At 43.1% G+C, this 21,974-nt stretch overlaps 1 protein-coding gene and 1 long non-coding RNA gene across 2 annotated transcripts; one reads left to right on the top strand and one right to left on the bottom strand.

Annotated features, from left to right (window-relative positions):
* Positions 1–487: 487 nt before the first annotated feature.
* Positions 488–4,763, bottom strand: LOC116990454. Its single transcript, XR_004416551.1, has 2 exons — positions 4,582–4,763; positions 488–851 (listed from the first exon to the last, which is right to left on the bottom strand). It is a non-coding gene; the product is annotated as an uncharacterized LOC116990454 (long non-coding RNA).
* A 307-nt stretch (positions 4,764–5,070) lies between these two features.
* vamp3 (vesicle associated membrane protein 3) lies at positions 5,071–19,727 on the top strand. Its single transcript, XM_033048129.1, has 5 exons — positions 5,071–5,260; positions 14,112–14,205; positions 16,146–16,304; positions 16,801–16,852; positions 17,379–19,727. Coding segments are annotated over exons 1-5 (324 nt in total). The 5' UTR covers positions 5,071–5,258; the 3' UTR covers positions 17,396–19,727.
* The last annotated feature ends 2,247 nt before the right edge of the window (positions 19,728–21,974 follow it).

The following is a 21,974-nucleotide window of genomic DNA, read 5'->3' as shown; positions in this document are numbered from 1 at the left end:
ACGATTGCACTGGTGGGATGTACCCCATTCTTCAGGTGACTTTCACAGTCACCAGTGAGTCCTGGTTGAGAATGGCGGCTGGATCCTCACACCAGAGGGGGCAACACCTTCTTGTGATATCTTCCTGTGCACCCTTTTAAAAACTTCTCAGCTACGTGGCTTCAATGTTGTACTGAAGTGTGGCTTTGCTGCCAAAGTTTGGCCCACATCAGAGGTGTGTTCTTTCAGTTGGGGCATCTAACACCCCCTGCCTGCTCTTTCAGGTGGATGTAATTGATCCCATGTCACTCCTTAGTAGAGTGAAAGGCCAATGCTTATCGTTCAACCAATATGATTAGTCTTTGTTGTTTCAGCACAATGCTGCCTGTGGGCAGTTGCTGTGTATAGATCTCATGTCCTGATCCTGCATTACAACAGTAACGGGAAAAAGTGATTCAATGGTTACCTGGAGATCACAAAAAAACACCACGTAAGCCTGACACAGACATGCTTCAAAGGTAATTTATTTGTCACACATGCAACTGCAGGGTGAAATTCTTTTTTCATATATTACACATGCAGACGTTGCCATTTTTGACGCCATTATTCAAAGTCCAATCGGCCCGCCGCACGGTCTACTGGAGCAGTTCCCGCAAACCGACATCCCTCTCCTCGCCCGGCCATCTTTGTGTCCCGTGGGCGTTTCCTGCAGCTGACCTTGAAGGTGCTGGTTGCATTAACCCGGTTCACCTTCCCGTGTTGTTTCATTCTATGGTGCTGAGCAATTCTAACGTACTTAGCTTTACTCTGCAGAGAACAATTCTTTATCACTGCACTTCAGCCAACATTCACAACCAACGTGTTTTGAATTCCTGCAATAGGGTTTTACATTCATTTTGCTATTTAGTTGAGATGGTGGTTCATGATGTCCTAACACTGACCTTGACAGAGCTCCTTCATGCAATTATTACCATTTTAATTATACATATTTTTAGAAAAATGAGAGAAAATACTGGAAACTGGGTTGGCACTTTTCAACATTTTCAAATTTAATTTCAGAATTCCAGCTTTCACAATGTTTTGCCTCTACATTGTTGGAATCCCTTTTCCAAATACACTTTGGTCCTTTTCCACTCGAACTCAATCATATTGTGTGGTGTTTCTCTGGCACATTACCAGCCTATTGTTAGTGTCTGCACTCAGAGAGTGACAGGAGGTTAATCACAGGACTAGCTGAGTCACAAGACAAGCAGATGAATCCACTTACCAGCAGAAATCCCTGGATCAGGGACAGCAAGCCTGGAATGTCTGTTAAACTTCTCAGGGTTGGGGCTCAAAGCAGCCTAACCTCCAGTGGCCAGGCCATTTCAGTCATGGGGGAACATGATTCTCCAAATCTTCCTGAGGTTGAACATGGTGGTTTAGATAAACACCCTCCATATTACAGATCCTTGCTCAGTTCCCAAACCTACCTGGCCATATTGGTGGATGTTTCAATACAACATTCAAATTCAGAGTAGGGCGATCGAGGACCAGAGGACATAGGTTCAAGGTGAAGGGGAAAAGATGTAATAGCAATCCGAGGAGTAACTTTTTCACACAGAGGGTGGTGGGTGTATGGAACAAGCTGCCAGAGGAGGTAGTTGAGGCTGGGACTATCCAATTGTTTAAGAAACAGTTGGACAGGTACATGAATAGGACAGGTTTGGAGGGTTATGGACCAAGCGCAGGCAAGTGGGACTAAAGGTAGCTGGGACATTGTTGGCCGGTGTTGGCAAGTTAAGCCGAAGGGCCTGTTTCCACACTGTATCACTCTATGACTATGACCTAGCCACGGAACCATAATTACACGTCTCACACATCCATCCGCTTATTGCCCATCTTCCCTTAACCAATTGGAAACCAAACAGACTCATAATTACCTGTTTGGATGATGCTACGCTTTCTAATCTGCCAAATACTTTTGTAAGTCATTAAAGAAAATCACTTGCATCTTATAATACCAACACCAGTTTGCCTCAATGTGTGTTTGGAGATTAATTCCTGGAGTTTCCAGGGCAGTCCTGGAGGGGCAGCAATGTAAAACGTAACCACTCAGGATAATGGCCATTATTAGTCAGGGAGATGAATAGAAAACCAGGGAGGTTATGCTCAACTTTATACACCATTGGTCAGAGCTCAGCTGAAGTACTGTGTATGGTCCTAATCACCACAAGATAGGAAAGATGTGACAGCGCTGAAAGAGTGCAGAGGAGATTCACCAGGATGTTGCCCGGGATGGAGTGTTTGAGAGGCTGGGTCTGTTCTGCCTGGAATGGAGTAGGCTAAGAACTGAGCTATATAAAATTTGCGAGGGGTACAGATATTGTAGACTGCAGGAAACCTTTCCCCATATCAGCTAAAAACAGATAAAACAAGACGACATAGATTTAACTAAGGGGAAAGAGATTCAGAGGGGGTTATGTAACATCTGAAGGGAAATAATTTACAGTACCTATGTGGTTAGGGAGTTGGACTAGTTAAATTGCTTACACAAAGGCAGAATGAACTTGATGGACCAAATGGGGGGGGGGGGCACAGTGGCATAACAGTAGAGTTGCTGCCTTACAGTGCCAGAGACCCAGGTTTGATCCTGACTACGAGTGCTGTCTGTACGGAGTTTGTATATCCTCCCTGTGACCGCGTGGGTTTTCACCGGGTGCTCCAGTTTCCTCCCACACTCCAAAGAGTACAAGTTTGTAGGTTCATTGGCTTCAGTAAGTTGTAAAAATTGTCCCTAGTGTATGTATGTTAGTGTACGGGGTGGTCACTGGTCAGCATGGACTCGGTGGGCCGAACGGCCTGTTTCCACACTATATCTCTAAAGACTAAAGTCTCCTTAATGACATACTATATTAGTGCCTCCACTCCAGGGAATCCTGCATTAGCAGCTGATCCCTTGCCTGGCTGTTCCAGTGAGCTAAAGGAATGGTAGGTCATTTCCTGCCTGAAGTGGGTCCCGACCTGAAACATCCCCTATCCATCTTCTTCAAGAATGTTGCCTGACCTGCTGAGTTACTTATGTCTTTTTTTGTTCAAGGCTAATCAAAGGTGTCCTTGTGTGTAAACCAGCATCTGCAGTTCCTTGCATCCACTAGGTGATATTCTCTCCTTGTACATGTAGCTTGTTGTCTTCCATAGTGGAGCTGGGTGCCGCAAACTCCGCGATGGAGTTGACATCAACAGCAGCAATTCAGAATGATCTTTATGCAAGGGAGCTGGAAGTGATTATGACGTGAACCCTTCGTGGCAGAGTATTCCAGGCACGTAAGTGGGTATTTGCTTTGCTTTGTAGGAGGTAACATGTCACTTAGGACTGTCATTCTGAACTCCTACCTGCTCATTACAGAAGTTTAGTTGCAAGTCTTGATCTCTATACATTTCTGGCTGGTAAAACCTCAGGAGATGAGCCCTTTTATGCCACCTCCAGCAAAGTCCCTGTGGCTACCCGAGATGCCTTGAATGCTATTAGTTAATTTCCATCCTATCCAACAAAAGAAATGTTACCTGTAAACAGACCCTCTTTGGAAGTAAGTTGTGAGTTCAGGTAAGTCTCAAAGGGTGAGGGGAGAGAAGCCTTGATTTAAGTGAGAGCAGCATGCAGAGTAAGCAGTAAGGCTGCAAAGTGCTTCCCTGGCAGAGAAAGCCATTTGTGTATTGGCCCTTTTAATATATTATTTCAGTGGACACAGGGTTAGCAAACAACGACAGGCCTTTTTCAGATAAGTGAAGTTAAAAATCTTGCTTGAGACAAATACTGAGCGTTGCACTTCTGTTGACATAATGTGAAGGAATTTTATACCAGTCAGGGGTTGAGTTTCCTGCCTGGTGCCAACGAGCGGGACAATACTATTCCAGTCTGGGTTAAGCCTCTTTTCAACTGCACAGCAACTTTTTCGATATTTTCCCTTTATGAGAAGGAATCAAAATTTTCGAATTTTAGGTGGTTGATTAAACCTGTAGAGATGTTTTGTTCCTATTGGGGAGAGGGTTGACCAGTTAACTGAATATAATCATGGCATTGTCTATCACGACACCTCAGTCATGTGGAATGTCAAGAATTAAAAAAATCATAAATCTAGACCTATCTCACCAGGGACTAACTTTACTGAACCTTTTTTCCTTCCAATATTTAATATGTATAAGAATATGTGTGTGTTTATGATTGTGTTTATAGTTTGTTTGGTTGTTTGTTTGTTTGTCTTTTTGCACAAAGTCCGCGAGCATTGCCACTTTTCATTTCACTGCACATCTGCATGTGTATGTGACGAATAGACTTGACTTGACCATGTTGATCTGAAATAAAGCAGCAAGTTCTGGTGAAGGTTCTTTGACGTGTAACGTTAATTCTTAAACATTTTGTTTTACAGATGCTGCCTCACCTGTTGAATGTTTGTAGTGCTCATTAGATTTAAGCGCCTTGAGTATTAGAAAGGCGCTATATAAATCCCATCCATTATTATTATTATTATTGTATTTGTGTCAGTAAGAGCAATACCCAAATCTCCCACTCTTTCCCCTCAGCACTACATGTTCACAAACACAGGTATCCCAATGTCTTACCTCATTTCTACAGATGTTTTATCTTTCCCCTTCCAACTCTGACAACATTCCTCCCTGCCTTGCTGGACGTTGTCAGGAGCAAAGATCAGGAGCATCCGAGTATGCTGGGGGGGGGAGAGGGAGGAGTAGGGAGAGGGCGGCGCAGGACAGGCCAGGCCAGGCCCGAGGTGGGCAGAGGCCGAGGGCGGGGACGAGCAGAGGGCGGGGACGGGGGCGGGGACGAGCAGAGGCGGAGGGCGGGGACGAGCAGGGGACGGGGACGAGCAGAGGCCGAGGGCGGGGACGAGCAGGGGACGGGGACGGGGACGAGCAGAGGCCGAGGACGGGGGCGGGGACGAGCAGGGGACGGGGACGAGCAGAGGCCGAGGGCGGGGGCGGGGACGAGCAGAGGCGGAGGGCGGGGACGAGCAGGGGACGGGGACGGGGACGGGGACGAGCAGAGGCCGAGGACGGGGGCGGGGACGAGCAGGGGACGGGGACGAGCAGAGGCGGAGGGCGGGGACGAGCAGAGGGCGGGGACGAGCAGAGGCCGAGGGAGGGGCAAACAGGCCGCTGGCAGTGCAGGATAAAGCTCCAGTATATTTGGTGGAGGCCGCGCTGGTGCCGTGACGTCTCCGAGCCGCTGAGGACAACACCCGACTCCCGGCCGCTGCGTCGACGGCTCATTGTGAGAAGACATGTAAGTTCTTACCCCCGGGCCTCTCAGCATTCGCTCCCTTCCAGTACCGCACATTTTATTGACCTCTTTCTCCCACTCCCCGGCGCAATCCCAGGCTTATGCTGAGGCAAGGCCGCGGGCGGGGGATTGTAGAACCGGGCCGCCGGTCACTCTCTCAGTGAATGTTCATTTATAAAAAAAACTCCCCACCTTCAGTTGGTAGCAGAGTATTATGAGAAATTGGTTCCAAATGCTGGAGTTTGTCGGAAACTTGTTGCAGTCTTTGCTGTCAGTGTCTCTGAGGTTCAACAAGTTGCCTTCCTTGAGGCCTGGTTTTGAAGGGAGAGATACATTATTGTACTTTTCGTAATTTAAAGTTGCTGACTATTTTGGAAAATATCAAGCTTGCTTTTCCCCAGAAGATTTCTTGGCTGCTGCTTTCAATCATAGATAATGAAAATGCAACAAGTAGTGTTAACCCTTTCTGAAAACTGAAAGATTAGTAGTTATCTAATCATGCTTTTTTTTATTTAATGGAAAATTGTCGTGTTTCTTCTTTATTGTTTTGGGTTTGGTCCAAGCGCAAAGTTCCTCGGAAATTTAGTGAATCACCTGACCTTTTCAAGACGGGGTGTACAAATTGAGGAATGCTCTGATGCAAAACCCATTTAAACTATAATGAATGCCGTGTTGGCAAAATGTCGGAGAATAATGTTATATAAATTCAGATTAATCTGATTAAAGCTCGTGGCATTTTTCTATTCATATATTTTGTGATGACTCCTGACCACATGTTTGAAGGAATGGTTTTATTAATATGTGGTTGGATATGTCAAGGTGTACTTCCCAATTCTTAAAGCTAATACTTCATATTGTTTGTTGTTGACACTACTTCCAAAACTTTGTACTAAATTTGGTTGAGTTCAAATCCCAGCAGATGAAATGAGAATTTTAAATTCAATTAGTGTAAAAACGGTGTCAAAAAGTCAATAGATTAATTGTCATTGTCATAAGTGAATATGCCTTGTTGCTGAACAGTTAGGAAAATTGCCTACTTTGGCTTGTATTGAAATTAGTGGCATGGTAGTTGATTAATAGGTCTTCAAACTGGCCCAAAATGCAATTTGTGGCATTTGGGCTTGGACAGTGACTGTAGGTCTTGCCAGTGAAACTGTGTTGTGTGTCAAAAGTTGATCAAAATTAGATTACATGTAGCTCTGAGGAGTTGACTTGTTAGACATTCCCAGCTGGGCTTGACTATTTTCAGATTGGCATTGGCATTCCTTAGATTTGGATTGCTCTTTCTAAGGGAATATTTAATGTCAATTTTGATTTGCAACTCATTGGTGATTTGCATCTATTAACTGAGCCATCTGGCAGCATAATTCAGAACAGTGACTATAGGGCATGAATTAAATTGACAGTCTTGAAGAGTCCTCGCCCAAAATGCAGTCTGCCCATTTCCCTCCACAGATGCTGAGTTCCTCTGGTAGTTTTTTTGCTTGTGATTCCAGCATCTACAGTCTCTTGTATCTTCTTAAATTGTGTTGTTGGGAAGCTAAGTAAAGATAGTGCCAATTGATACCTACAATGATCGACATGGGATTTCCCAGAATTTGCTCCAATGTTAAAATTGCATTAAACAAATATGGCAGTATGCATGCTGGTCATAATCAATTTCTGTTCCCACCTCTCAATTCCTCTGTGCCTTCTCCCATTTTGGTGAAATAGAAACGTAGTCATTGACCATTTTTTTCTCTCCGATAGTTATTCATCTCTATTTGAATTTGTTGAATCAAATTAATCAAATTTAAAAAAAATAATCGGGGCTTTTGAAGGTCTTGCATAAAACATCTTGGGAGTGTCAATAAAAGAAGGCTCTGTTAACTTATCCCTTTCAAACGTTCATTGAAACTGTGGCATCTAGTTTTTTTTTTAATCCAATAAATATCTGGGGTTGCATGCCATCCACCCTCTGGGACTAGGGGAGTGATTTGTAAAATAGTGTAGAATTGACGTCAGTACATGTTGATTGGGGTGTGGGTAGTTTATTCATTGGTCCCAGTATTTGAATCTTTTTTTCCCTCAAACAGCAATGTTAAGTGCTTCACAAGAGCATCATCAAGCAGTACAAGGCCTGACACCGATGAGGGGAGATGGGATAGTTCATTATATTTGTTATGGGATGATGCGAATGGTGAGTTTTAGAGATGAGAACTTTAGAACATGAAAGCAAAGCTGCCAGTGAGTGGAATAAAAAGGACGAAAAAGAGGGTATAGCTAGTTTTGTGCTGTCAAGGCTCTAAACTTTAGAACTGAGCCTGAACAAGCTATTTAGTCACCAGTCCCGAGAACCTGCCTCAGTTTGACACCGAGCACTTTACATGGAATGTTTTATATAAAGTTGTCTTTGTTGTCCCTTGAGCAGCTGACTTCCATGATCTAACTGCTTGTTTCAGATTATTATTGTGGCCCTTCTGAGTTTGAGGAAAATGTTTTTTCCTGTGGAGACAGCATACGTGTTAGTTTTTCAGAAATGGATTAAAAGCCCCATGATCTCAACATCAGTCTGTATACCAGGGGCTTGCTCTTGGGCTGATTGTTAGCATGTCTGTAGCTTTCATTGTTTCTAGCTTGTCTGAGGTTATTTTTTCTACTCTGTACTTCCCCAGTTATAAATATATTGCAAAGTGCTGCAGTGAGTACAGACTTGACCTAATCGTTTTACAAATTGATGAATTATTGGCTGAGAATTCCCAAATACTTGGGTTGCTTGTGGTGGCGTAAAGAGAGTATGAGAGGGAGAGAGAGGCCAGTTGTCTTTTGACCCATTAGTAGTTCTCATTTTGAGATGCAACTCAGCTATTTGGTGTATATTTCTGCCAGAATCCTTATCATCTTATCCAATTATCATTGGCTGGACTAGAATGTTTATAATTTTGCTTTCTTGATGCTATCATGTAATAGCATAGCTGCTTGTACGTTTGTTCCAGCATGTAAATATGGAAGATTCCAAAGCCCTGTATTAGTTTAATTTTGGAATTTAAGCACCCCACCCTCTCAACCACTGTAAGCATTGTAACAATTTTCTGTTGGTTGTGACAAAACATTTTCATCGAAGCGTTCTAATTTCATGCCCTTTTGTAACTCCAGGATTTCAGAATGCCTACTTTCACAATGATAGTCACACATTAGGTACTTAGTAACATGAAGCAAATTTATGTGGAAATTCTCCCCCAAAAAACTGCAGTAATGTGATATGAACATAAATCTTTTTCTGGTAATTATGGCAAAGGATAAATAGATCTTGGAGCATTGGAAGAGTTTGCTTGACTTTTGCAATGTATTTTGGGGATCTAATCAAGCTGATGATGGTGACCTGTCTGAAAGAAAATCTCGCTACTTCTTCCTCCACCTCCACTATCCCCACCCTGCTGGAACCACGATATGGATTTTCCCGTCTGATCTTGAGGACAGTTTTATCTATGACTTCTAGTTTTCACATTGAGTCGTCAGCCATGGTAATTTTTTGCTTACACTTGGGTAGTTTTGGAATAAGTTTCAGCTAGACCTGGGCTTTGTGCTACAATTTGTATAAACAACTTGTGGTGGGGAGTGAAAAAAATGAGCAATGGTGGGGAGTGAAATACAAGAAGTCGTTTGGTTTATATCTTTCACCAGCAAGGAAGTGCTGAGTAGGAAGCATTGGAAGCATTCTCTTGCCTGGGAAAATCTTTCCCACGCAGGCAAAAGTACCTCTTGCTGTGTGTTCCTTTTTATACAGAGACATTAGAGCAACATACTGTATTCAGGCATTGGGTGAGATTTTATTCTGCTTGCCTTTCACATTGTAGCATACCCTGTAAATCTTCTGCATTTAATTTCATTTTGAAGTGCACTCATCTTTTATTATGAGGCACTCAGAAACATCAAAGTTGGAAAAAGATACAAAACCAGTTTGAATTATTCATTCATAGGTGTTATGGTAGTTTGTGTCACTTTTCTCCATTCTTCGAATCTTGGCTGTCATATGGAAGAAGATTGCTGCTCAGTTCACTGAAGAATGTTCTCGGCCTGAAACATCACCCATTCCTTCTCTCCAGAGATGCTGTCTGTCGCTCTAAGTTACTCCAGCATCTTGTGTCGATCTTCGGTGTAAACCAGCGCCTGCAGTTCCTTCCTACACAGTTCACTGAATGATTTAAATTAGAAGCTCCTGGTCTGTTGGTCTTTGTTTTTAGTAATGAGTCCCCCAATGACAAGGCTTGATTACAGACAGCAACAATTACACATTGCTTTGAGATGGTATTTCTCTGAAGAGGCCTGTGAGCTTTGGGTAAACTGGCTGGTCTTTACCTGCAGGATAGTGATGGGAATTGTTGCCTCTAGGTATTCACTTGAGAGTGTAGTTTGATTCTGCATGCCTTTTCTCCATATAAATTAAATTTGTCTCTCACTTGAGCATCTTCCTTGGATATTAAACTAACGTAAATAATTTGACATCTTTGACTTGGTCTGTTGTCCATGCAGATGTGAGAGCAGGAGATGTTGGAGACTGACACCAAAAGCAGTATTGCAAACGGATGAGGAGCTTCATTGTTTCTGGATTCCAACCTAACAAATGTCAATTCCTTCACTGTGTACATCAGTAAACCCCTTCATAACTTTTTTCCAATGACCTCACAGTTGTCGCATAAACATTGATTAAAGCTTTTAACCGGTTAATTCAATCCTGAGCTTTTTGTCAAATGTGATCCGCTTAAATTTGCGTGCACTGAAAAGCAGCAATCACAACTTTCCATCTCTCTGCTCCAATCTTTAATGTATGCTCTTCATTAATCTGAAGACAAGATGAACTTATCCACTGAACTAATAGTGTTACTAACATGTGTGTGTTACTTGGGAAATTAATTGGGAAACACTTTCATAAGTGATAGAGTAGAATTTGGCCATTTGGCCCATCAATGCCATTCAATCATTGCTGATCTATCTCTCCTTCCTGACCTCATTCTCCTACCTACTTCCCCCGTACTAATGAAGAATCTATCTCTGCAGTAAAAATATCTATTGACTGCCTCCTGTGGCAATGAATTCCACAGATTTACCACTCTGACTAAATAAATTCCTCCTCATCTCCTTCCGAAAAGAACTTCCTTCAATTCTGAAGCAATAACCTCTGGTCCATGACTCTTCCACTAGTGGAAACATCCTTTCCACATCCACTCTATCCAGGCCTTTCACTATTCGTTTAGTTTCAATGAGGTCTCCCCTCATCCTTCTAAACACCAGTGCCATCAAACGCTCATTGTTCATTTTTCATTATTGTCTCCCATCAACGTGACCTCTTTTGTCCTGGTTTTTACTCGCAGGCTGGTAGCTTAAGAAAGTATTCTGCTCAGCTCTTCCCCCTGTGGGTGAGGATTTGTTTTTAAAAATTCAAAATGTCATAAGCCTTTGGTGGGTGTGTTCACTGCATTTAAATTCTGTGGGTACCAGGTAATACATAGGTTGACATGTTGGCATTTTTTTCAGTCTGCACTTGAGACGATGTTTGATAAAGGTAGGATTCTGTGTACATTTGCCCGATGCGGCTAAATGCAATGGTGTCTGATTCACCTATAGTTAATTATGAGGCAACATTTGTTCAGTTGAATGGTTAAGTACAAGGAATTGTGGATATATGACTAGATTTGTTTTGAGCTAAGCGTTAATGGAATGCATGATTGGATCAGAAAGCTGTATGTCTGGAAATGGGAAGAGATGGATGCAGTGGAGTTAAGTTCACTGCATACCACCTCAGACTTGTTAGGTTAAATGTGCTGTTTGTGCTGTAAGTTGCAGGCAAAGCTTTAATATATTTTAAGTTATTTCAAAATTAACTTAGCAATATGCTATGGGTGAAGCTTCTATCATTATACATTGAATAAGAGAAGTTGGTGTTAAAATTCATTCAGTCCCATCTTGGTTTAATAATGGAACTTCATTGGTTGGGGCTAGGTTGAACTTGGCTTTTTCTTCTAACATTCAATCTTCAATCTATCCACTCAAGTGCATTCAGTCTGTTTGCCAGTGATCTCTTTCTGATATTGCTTGGCACTAAATGCATGGAGTTAGGGATCAGAAATAGCTAATTAAACTACTGAAATAAGTTCCACCTGTGACTCTTCTAATTGTCTGGTATGTGTGTTCAAGACCGACAGAGAGAGGAGCACAAAACAAACAGTTGTGGCCCAGAGTTTGTGGTTAACAGCAAAGCGTGAATGATTACCACAGACTTCCTTGTGAGTAGTGATCTGTGCCAAGCATTTCCCTTTCGACCATCTGTTGCTGTCAACTGTCTGGGGATCCTTGGTATTCAATAACTGGCTCTGCAACTCTTTACTTTAAAAAAATTTCAACCTTCATGGCTGTAACGATATGAAGGTAGACCAACTAAATATTAGCCATTATTTTTCAAAGAAGTTGCATGTTTATTTTGCTAAGTATTTATTGCTCTACTTCATTTAAAAAATTGAATTTTGAGTGCCCCAATGCAAAATGTTCAAGATGTTTGGAGTGTAATGGAGTATTGGCTACCAGTATCATAGCCACAAATCACGCATCCAAAAAATCGGACTATGTGGCCATGACGTCAGGACCATTTAAGGTTAGGATTCCTCTGTTTCCCACTGATTTCTATATTTGTTGTACACTGAGAAATCTACTGTCAAACTGCATATACTCAATGCAGCATTATTGCAGCTGAGGCACTAAACTAATTCCCTGAACAATCCCAGTGCAGTTTGAATGGGATTTTTCCTGGGATCGTAGCCACGTTTATTCTTGAACTAACATTTAAAGCTTGTAGTTACCTGTTTAGAGCTTACTGCTTTTCTCCCAGGTTGAAATCAAGATAACACTTATTTTAGTGGCTTATAGCATCATATCACTTGATCTACTTAATAATAATTGTCCCTTCCCACCCAAACCACCCCCTCTCCTGACACTTTCTCTTGCAACCGCAGGAAATGCTACACTTGTCGCTTTACCTCCCCCCCCCTTGACTCCACCCAAGCCGTCTTTCCAGGTGCAGCAGAGGTTCACCTGCATCTCCGCCAACCTCATCTATTGCATCCGCTGCTCTACATCGGTGAGACCAAACGTAGGCTTGCCGATCGCTACGCCCAACGCCTCCACTCGGTTCGCATAAACCTACCTGATCTCCCTGTGGCTCAGCACTTCAATTCCCCATTCCGAATCCGACCTTTCTGTCCTGGGCCTCCTCCATAGCCAGAGTGAGGACGACCGTAAATTGGAGGAGCAGCACCTCATATTTCGCTTGGGCAGTTTACACCCCAGCGGTATGAACATTGACTTCTCTAATTTCAGGTAGTCCCTGCTTTCTCCTCCCCTTCTCAGCTCTCCCTCAGCCCACTCTCTCCGCCTCTTCCTTTCTTCTTCCCCACCCTCACATCAGTCTGAAGAGGGTCTCGACCTGAAACGTTGCCTATTTCCTTCGCTCCATAGATGCTACCTCATCCGCTGAGTTTCTCCAGCATTTGTGTCTTCGATTTTCCAGCAACTGCAGTTCCTTCTTAAATACTTAATAATATTGTTGGGTTTTCATTTGGAGGTTTGCTGAGGAATACTTGTGTAGCAGCATTGTGTACCATTCAGCTGTGTTCTGTCCATGATCTTGCATTTCTCAAACCAAGCTGAGGAGACATGGTGGGATGGGTGAGATCCAGAACTAATGTGAACAGGATTGTAGTCATCTGAATATCCAGTGTATGATATATCAGCATGAAGTGTTGAGCTCATTCTTTCTCCAAGGAGAGAGATTTGTTTGTTATGCAGTGCTTTGCAGTTCTATAGCCTAACAGTTTAGCACTGGTGATGACCAACCTGCTTGTATACAGCCCATACATTTGAGTAGACCGGTGGGATGGATTTTCTGGTGCTGCAACTGTGCAAACTCTGTACGTGGCAATATTGTTGCATTTAGCAGAGAAACCTGAGTTAAACACCCTGGTTTAGCTACACAGCCCCTGGTTGGCCTGGGTATTCTCTGGCTGTGTTTCTGGCCATTCGGTTTACGATCATTTCTCTGGTGTGGAACCCTGACGTAACCTGAGAAGAACGTGCTCCAGATAACCTCTCCCTCTAGTGATGCAACATTGAATTGCAATCATATGAAATTGTTTCCTGCATGTCACCACAAGGTGCTGCGATTCAAACTGAAATTCTCAATGTTCAGTGTGCCAGACCAACTCTTTACAGTGTTGTATAAATGGAGCACCTTATGGTACTTCTATACTGTTTTAATGGAACTAATGTTCCTTGTAACTAGTGATGCACAGATTCCAGATATAAACATTCTTGTTGAAATTAACATTCTCCATGGATATTTACTGTCACAGATGCAATTAAACATTACACAGAGAAATTCATTTTGCTTATAATACCGGCAACACCACGTGTGGTGAAATTTTATCGCATTCCCACGTGTTCATTCCACTGGAACGTCTCCCGATTCCCTCCGTTGCCCACGACCGGCTCGGCCTGCAAACTGTTGTCCCTCTTCTTCTGGCCAGCCATCTTGTGGTCTGGGGGCAACCTCCTGCAGCCGACCTAGAGGCGCTGGATTCTTTGTTCATGTCTTGTGGACTAAGTTCAGTATTATTTCGCAGGTGGCCTTTCTTCATGTTGACAAATGTGCAGAGTGTATGCCTCTGTGGGTCAATGTTGCTGAGCCATTGCTCTGTAGGCGAACTAGTATAACAGATCGATAGAAGAAATGAACCTGACCCCTCAATCTCAACATTTATCGTTGAAGCTAAAATGTTAGGTGTTTGTGGAGATCTGAAGGACTAAGCTGTTGCTTCTATTGCAGGTCTGCACCATGTCCCCCAGACACTCCGCCAACTGCTCCAGGGCCCTATGGCAGCAACAGGAAATTGCAGCAGACCCAGGCACAAGTGGATGAGGTAAGAACCATGTCCCAATGCACAGATATGTTTAATGGTTGGAATATAGAAGCCTACAGAAGACAATTTTCATCCACTAAGCACTCAAGCTAGAGAAGAGCCCCAAAATTTGTACTTTTGAAATTAAGTCTGCTTTACGATAAATGAACACTTAAGAGTCACGAACCAAAGATGATTGTCATCTCCTTTGGTTAGTAAACCTGAAATGCTCAGTGATTGCAAACCAAGTTTACTTTCAAAAGTGCAAATTTGTCCTGAAATAAATAAATGTTGGGAACTTGTGAAACCTGGTTTGGTGTTGACTGCTCAACATTCTCAGTCATTAATGATACAGGCTGATCACCCTTATGTTACCTAAAACAGTTATTCATTTGGGTTGTGCTACAGTTTATTTGATTGAGCAGATCTTTAATGTCGATCTGCCTTTGGCTGGTTTAGACAAAAGGTTTGATTTCCACCTTCAAGTGAACCAGGCTGCTGGTGCTCCTGGAACTGACCTTGTTGACCTGCGATGGTCAAGAATCACTTGCAGGTTGCACAGGACTTGTGGTGACCTTCAAGGGAATCGGGTATCTATTGCATATATTTAAGCACCATGCAGCAGTAGCTGCTGAATTGGGGCTATCCCATGTCCACTTTATTTCAGTTAAAAAAATAAAACAAATACAGCCTGTGCCATTCAGCCTGCTTAGAGTAGTTGTTCTAGTTCTAAACTTGATTGTTTGCAACTCCAAACTTGAAGGATTTTGTGGAGACTTGGTAGTCATGCATTCAGTTTCCAGCAAAGGGGGGTTGGGTTACTAGATTTCACTCACCTTGCATCTTCTGGCATTGACTATATCAGAAACTGTCCAAATGACTTCTACCTACAGTTGTACCCATAATAGGTAGAAATTACATTGAACATCATTAGAACCATCTGCTCTGCAGACGCTAATCCAATCAAATAATTTTATTTTCTGTTGCTACTTTATTCTTTATTGAAGTATTTCTCCAGACACTCCAGGTGCATGTACTTCACAACAAGACCAGTAGAACACACTTTCAATAACAAGTTTGAAGTTCCTCCCACCTATCTCGGCTTGATATTAGATTTGCACAGGACAGAATGATTAGCCCATGTGTTTTGAGCCATTCACTCTCTCTTTCCCCCCCCCCCCCCCCCCCCGCTGATAGCCCTGCTGGGTGTTTCTAATGGGTACATTTGAGACCCTGAAGTAAATCCTGCCCCTTACCTTCTCAGGTTATACATTTCAAGCCATAAAGGTTTTAATCTCTGCACTTTCCCCAAATTCTTGCCAGAGACTCAAAATCAGTATCCTTTGGCTACTTGCAGTCATTAGAAACAGTTCTTTGTTTCCACCCTGATTCTTTTGAATAACTGTTTTACTTGACAAAAGGACTGATTAACTACTTGCCTTCATACTCCTCCCACCCCTAATTCCAGAGGAAAAACTCATGGTTTTCTTCACACTAGGTTGCGCAGCAGTCGAGTTGCTGCCTTACTGCGCCAGAGACCCGGGTTCGATCCTGACTTTGCATGCTGTCTGTGTGGAGTTTGCACATTCTCCCTGTGACCTCGTGCTCCGGTTTCCTCCCACATTGTATTGTATTCAATTTATTGTCATCTCATATTAGAGACAACGAAATGAAATTTCCTTACAGTCCAGTAACATATAAATAAATAATAAATAATCCCAAAGACATATGGGTTTGTAATGGTTCGGTAAATTGCCCCCTCGCGATAGAACTTGTGCTTGGGTGAATGTTGGTTGGTGTGGACTCTGTGGACCAAAGGGCCTGTTTCCCTGCTGTGTCTCTCAACTAAACTACACTCTTGCATCTCTGCTACAGTTCAGATAAAAATTCCAGGCGCCTTTTACTTCCTATTCATCGTCAAGACTTTTCCTGTACACTCCGTTCTATTTTGCCACCTTCAGGTTGTGGATATCATGAGAGTGAATGTAGACAGAGTTCTTGAACGAGACCAGAAGCTGACAGAGCTGGATGACCGGGCTGATGCACTGCAAGCAGGGGCGTCGCAGTTTGAGACCAGTGCTGCAAAACTAAAACGCAAATATTGGTGGAAGAACTGTAAGGTAAGATCGTGATTTATTACTTGGCAGTTAGCTTCAGCCATCGTTCCTGATCAGGAATATTTATAACAAAAATAAATCGGTTGCTTAAGTGCTTTTCATAAACTTTTTTATCACACGTTTCTGCATGGAAGTATCCTGACTTGCAATTGAGTTTCATTTGAACATGCAGGCTGGAAGTGACTGATTGAAGTGACTGTTCAAGATGAGTCAATTTGATTGAGTCTAGTTCCTTAAACTGCTGGCATAAGTTATTCTTGTGGTGAGCTGGCCACATTCTTCCTGGGCTTTTTATGCAATGAGCAGATGTGGAGCTGTCAAAACACATCCTCTGGGTAATGAAAAGAAGGCTCCCCTGCTGAAAGTTGGAATGAGTGATATTTGCTACATCAGATTGGAACGCTGCATATCCAAAATTAATGGGTTTTTGTTATCGCTGCATCTGCAGAAGTGGCATTTCCTGCATTGAAATATAATATTCAGGCTTTTATTCCAACAGATGTGGGCAATCTTAATAGCGGTCATCCTGATCATCATAATTATCATAGTTGGTGAGTATTCCTTCTTGCTTTACTTTCCTTTCCATCTTCTGTTCCTGTCTCCAATTCCTAATCTGTCCCTTGAGTACTCCTCCAATAACCTCTGTTTATGGAAACTCAATTCAGAAGATGGTGAAAGTACTTGTGATGGATGCTCAGACTGTCAGGACAAATTTGCCAATGTACAAATTCCTACCGCCTCGACTCTCAGTCCATGCCGCAGGTGTGGTTCATTTAACCAACAAGCTTGCTGGTTGACCTCTGAGCTTGTGTCAAATTGGAGCTGTTTAGGAACCCTCAGTAAATGCTGCCGGCAAAACTTGTCTCATTCCAGCAAAGAACTACTGGGTTTAGATTGGAGACTACTATGTACTTGTACCGCGAAAGTGGCCAGATTGTGACGCTTTGGTCATTTGTGTGACTTGGTTTCCTGCTGTTAAAGCTGCCTTTTGTTATAACTTCCACAACAAACATGCAATCACTGTAGTCCACAATGTGAGTAATCGCGTGGCTGATCTATTCTTTGCTTTCTTTGCAGTTTGGCAGACCTCGTAAGACTGACCAAATTCTTGCCTGTTGGAAATTGGAGGTGGACTTTCAGATTTCAGCTCTACATCTACTGTTTTTAAAATAGTTCATTTTTGTCTCGGCTTAACATGATTAAACATTGGAGGGAATTATTGAGTATAATCAGGAGTTTAGAATGTTGTAAATTAAGTATTGATCTTGTCACCTGAGACGTGTCCATCACACACTGAACTTCAGCGGCATAGTTTCTCAATCTGTTAATTGATAATAGCACCATCTTCTTGGACTTGGATGGGACCAAATTTCTTTGGGCAACTTCAAGTCTTAATGCTTTCATCTAGTGCCTCGTTATCCTGGCCTGAAGTTACCTCAAGATTCAACTCCTGATCACGGCCAAACTTCAACGTATTTGTCTTGCTGAACTTTTTCTTTTTTCTGCGCCCCCACCCCCCACCCACTTCCAAGTAATGCCCCAACTCAAATTTTTAATTTGAGTAAACGGTTCATCAAGTTGAGGGTTATTAGATGAAGTCAGATTGTGTCATGCCAACATTTGAATTGGCTTCTGCTCAAGTAATGATTGAGCAAAGGATCATGAGTGCTAAATGGAGACATGGTTTCTCTGTACCTCAAACCTTGAAGAATACTCTGGACATGGGGTGCACGTGATTACCTCAGTCTGATTGCACAGAATACACAGCTAGCCACCAATAATAGTGTTGCCTGCTGCATCTGTGTTATTGTAGAAAGGGAGGATTCTTCACCAAAATGGTATTTCCCTGTCTAGATGTTTTATAACTCTCCATTGAAGCAGAGTGGCCTGTATATGAAGACCTTTGCCCTATTCCTGTTTCATTTGACACTTGAGCATTATTAGTTTAGAACTCTTCTTTTCCAGATGGGTTCTTTTAAAAGGTTGAATGAACTATTTGCCAACTCTTATCTCGTGGAGATTTGTTTGGATTTCATGCTGTACCTCCAAATTGCTGGATTGGAGGATAATGGAAGATCTACACCACTAATTAGTGATGGTTGTGGTCTAGTTAAAATCCATCCTTCCGATCTCAACAGGAAAATTCAAAAACGCCTTAAATTTGGTAGTGCTAGGTTTTAGCAACCATGTTTTTTTTAAGATATGCCAGTTGCCTAATTTACCTTGGGAGCTTTTCTATAAAATAGCCAAGAACCGTTTGATTATCTTGTGCCTTAACTGGTCTTCATCCTGGTTTGATGTTGTGATTTACTGGATCTCCACTGGAAATCTGTGCCTTTCTAACTTGAAATAGACTTTCTTGAACCATGTACAAAGCTTGCTACGTGACAAGGTAGTGTTTTTGGTACAGTTTACTCAGAGCAAAAAGGGGAGAAATGTTTGGTCATGTACACTATGTGGTTACTACAGAAGTAAATTTGGCTCTAGACTTTGCTAAATATCTTTTTCACAATAAGCCCTTAAATTAATAACTGCATCTTTGATGTGGGTTCACGAATCCGTATTCTTTCTGCACAATTTTTCGTTTTAACGTCCTTGTTGACCTTGTCCTAAAGTCCTTGACATCTAATCGATCTTGAAGTGCGAACTCCTGCACATCTTGATGGCTACACCAAACAGCAAATGAGCTGCTCTGTAGACCTGTGTGCCAGTTGGGTCGGTTCACTGCACTTGCCATTCAATTTCCTAGTGATAGTTTTGGTTAAAATTTATCCAGCACTTGCCTTTGTATTGCACTGTGGGACACTGAACAGTACATTAGTGATGGGGATTCTGCTTGCGACTGCAGTTTTGGTGACCCGAGTGACAGTTTTTATGCTTTGTGAGATGCTCCTTCATTTTGCATCTTTCCATATAAAGGGTCAGGCAGAACTGATAACTTGCCTTTACCAACTCTGCTGCTGAACTGCAGAATTGACCCAAAGTTTGTGCAATGTGGATGAATTGATTCTTGATTGTTTGTTACAATTTAGGCTTTGGTTTAAAATCAGAATTTGAATGAACCATCACCTCGGGTTCAATATTGGTCTGCCAATTTTTTTTTTTCTAACTTTTTAATGGAATTCACTTAATCAGCAATTGGGATTTGTAAATTGAGATGATAATTGTAAACTTGAGCAGGTGCCTTAATGTCTTCAGCCAGCAAGTTTGATGTTTTATTGAGCTTGGTTCTTGTTGCCTTGTGCAGTAGTTACTGCCACTGGGACTAGATCCCAACCGTTACCAAAACCCAAACAAGTGCCTCTTGCCGAGAGTGCCCCACTTAATTACACTATTACAAAGCTTGTCCAGGGTAGCAATGCAGCTAAGCCTGTTCAATTGCATTTTACGATATGAAAAATTTAATAAAATATTTCACAATCTGAAGGCTTGTCATTCATGAGGTTGCGTGCACACTACACTGGGTTTGAAATGCTGGAGTAAGAAAATGCAAGGAAATTTCATTAAAAATGAACAGTCATCTGGTGTCAGAATTAAGAAACTAGTTGTCTTTCTCCAGAACAAGGCTGGCATTTATTGCATCACAAACCCAATGCCCTGAAGGTGTTGGTCGTGTAACGTAAGTGATCTTGTTGAAGTCTTGCCCCAGTGGTGGTTTTGCAGATCTTGAAAGAAGCTGGGATGGTTCTCTCCTTTCTGAATTATCCCTCCTGCTTCTGGGTAATGAGAAATGGCAATATTGAACAGAAGAAAAATTATAGACTGGCAGTATGGATATGGGTGGATTTTGTAAACATGGCGAGATGTTGCAGGAGATGGGTCATATGATATCTACCAACACTATGTGAATGCTTGAACTCAATATGAGTATGTAGGGAGAACATTTGAAGGGAAAGACTATAAATTCCTGTTTTCCTATGATGGGATTTTTCCCGTACCCTGGGAAAAAAGATTTGCAGTTTTATACAACCACATAAGATCATCCCTCGGCCTCCTCTGCTGCATTGAATAAAGTCCTAGCCTGCCCACAACTTTCCCTGTAGCTCAGGCCCTTGGTCCTGGCACTATCGTAAATCTTCTCTGCACTCTTTCCAGCATAATGGCATCTTTCCCGAAGCAGGGTGACCAAAGCTGACCACAATACAAGTGCATACTCACCAATCTTGTACAACTACAACACAATGTCTCAACTTCGATAAATGCCACTGCAGGAAGAATTGGGTAATTCAGAGGGCACCAAAGGTCATTGGTCGAATGGTCATTTTTTTCAGTAAACACTCGGAGAACCTTAATTTGTATTGAGGGTTCGGAAGCCTGCTCAGGATTTGGTGTGTAGGTGAGGGTCAGACACAGGGCGAACTGGAATGTGTTTGAGGGGGAAGAGGTGACAAAGGAAGGCTTCCCGGCGAGCCATGGAGTGGGTGAGGCCGCTGATCAGATCACAAGCAGATTTAATATGAAGCGCAGAAATCAATGGAGGTCAGATGGGGGCCTAGCGTGTCAGTGCCTTTGACTTTGTCAGTGCCCTTAGCTGGCGACTATTTGCATACCTTGGGTATATAAGCAAAGAATCTCATTGTGCCGTCAGATGTGACCTTATAGATTTCATCGTTCATCCATTCACATGCTGCAATCTTGAGTAAAAAACAAACTGCTGGAGGAACTCAGCGGGTGCGTGGCATCTGGGAAGAGCATGGACGCCGAAGAACGCCGTAGATCCATTCCCTCCGTGGATGCTGCCGGACCCGCTGAGTTTCTCCAGCACTTCTGCATGTGGGCGGATGTTGCCTCCAGCGCCCGGCGCGGAGTGACCGCGGACATGGCCCTCTCCCGGAACTTTGCTCGGTATCTTTAATCTCCCGGACCAGATGTTCGCCACATCAGCCCACAACAACTGAAGGCAGCTCATGTTTAAGAATGAAGGCCGCTCGCTTGATTTTAACTGCGCCTCAAAGACAATGAAGTGTTTGTACCGGGCCGGCTACAACCTCGCTGCTGCCTCTTCACAGCCCCTTTCACTCTGTGCCCGCACCCAGTGTGATGTTAATGCGGCTCGTTGGGGCTTCCTCGCCCATTCACAACCCGACCCACCCTTTATGCCTCTAATCAAACTCGAGTGACTTAAACAAGCTCCGGGAGAGTCCATCGAGCTTGTGTTTGGTCTCCACTTTGTGTCAAAAAGCCTGACGCGTGGCAACACGCTCCCTTTCCCCACTCGCCACTTTCCTCGCGGTATCCAGTGGATCGGTGGCGAGATGCTGCCGCGTTGATTGCGCGTCCCGGGTGGCGACTTGTCCCTCCCCGTGGCCGCGGGGTTGGGGGCTGTGGGAGCTCAATGGCACGGAGGCGTTGCTGCGATTTTCCTCGCTGCGAGGCGCCGTCCGCGCTGGAGGCTGTTGTCAGGGAATTGGCTCACATTTAATATGGGCAACGGGGCCCCGCCGATTCGCTGCGGATCAGCAAATTGCTCCTTTTGTTCTGGGGATTTCTTGCGCGAAAAAAAAAGAGCAAGAAGGGAAACTGTTCTTTGACAGCCCGAGAGTCACTTTCACCTTCCAGCGAGTTCAATACAACCGTTTCAAAAAACTATGTGTTGTCGAAAGGAACTGCTGGTTTGCACCGAAAATTGACACAAAACGCTGGAGTAACTCAGCGGGAGAGGCAGCATCTCTG

This window comes from Amblyraja radiata, chromosome 31, assembly GCF_010909765.2.
Source record: "Amblyraja radiata isolate CabotCenter1 chromosome 31, sAmbRad1.1.pri, whole genome shotgun sequence".
NCBI classification, from domain to species: Eukaryota; Metazoa; Chordata; class Chondrichthyes; order Rajiformes; family Rajidae; genus Amblyraja; species Amblyraja radiata.
The sequence above is the reverse complement of the archived record's forward strand: the minus strand, read 5'-3'. Positions and strand labels throughout refer to the sequence as shown.

What these genes read in the sequence shown, in the direction of transcription:
- vamp3 (XM_033048129.1), top strand. An exon ending in CCCAGGCACAAGTGGATGAG is followed by an intron (nt 14,206 to 16,145) that starts GTAAGAACCATG and finishes TGCCACCTTCAG; the next exon opens with GTTGTGGATATCATGAGAGT. An exon ending in ATTGGTGGAAGAACTGTAAG is followed by an intron (nt 16,305 to 16,800) that starts GTAAGATCGTGA and finishes TTATTCCAACAG; the next exon opens with ATGTGGGCAATCTTAATAGC.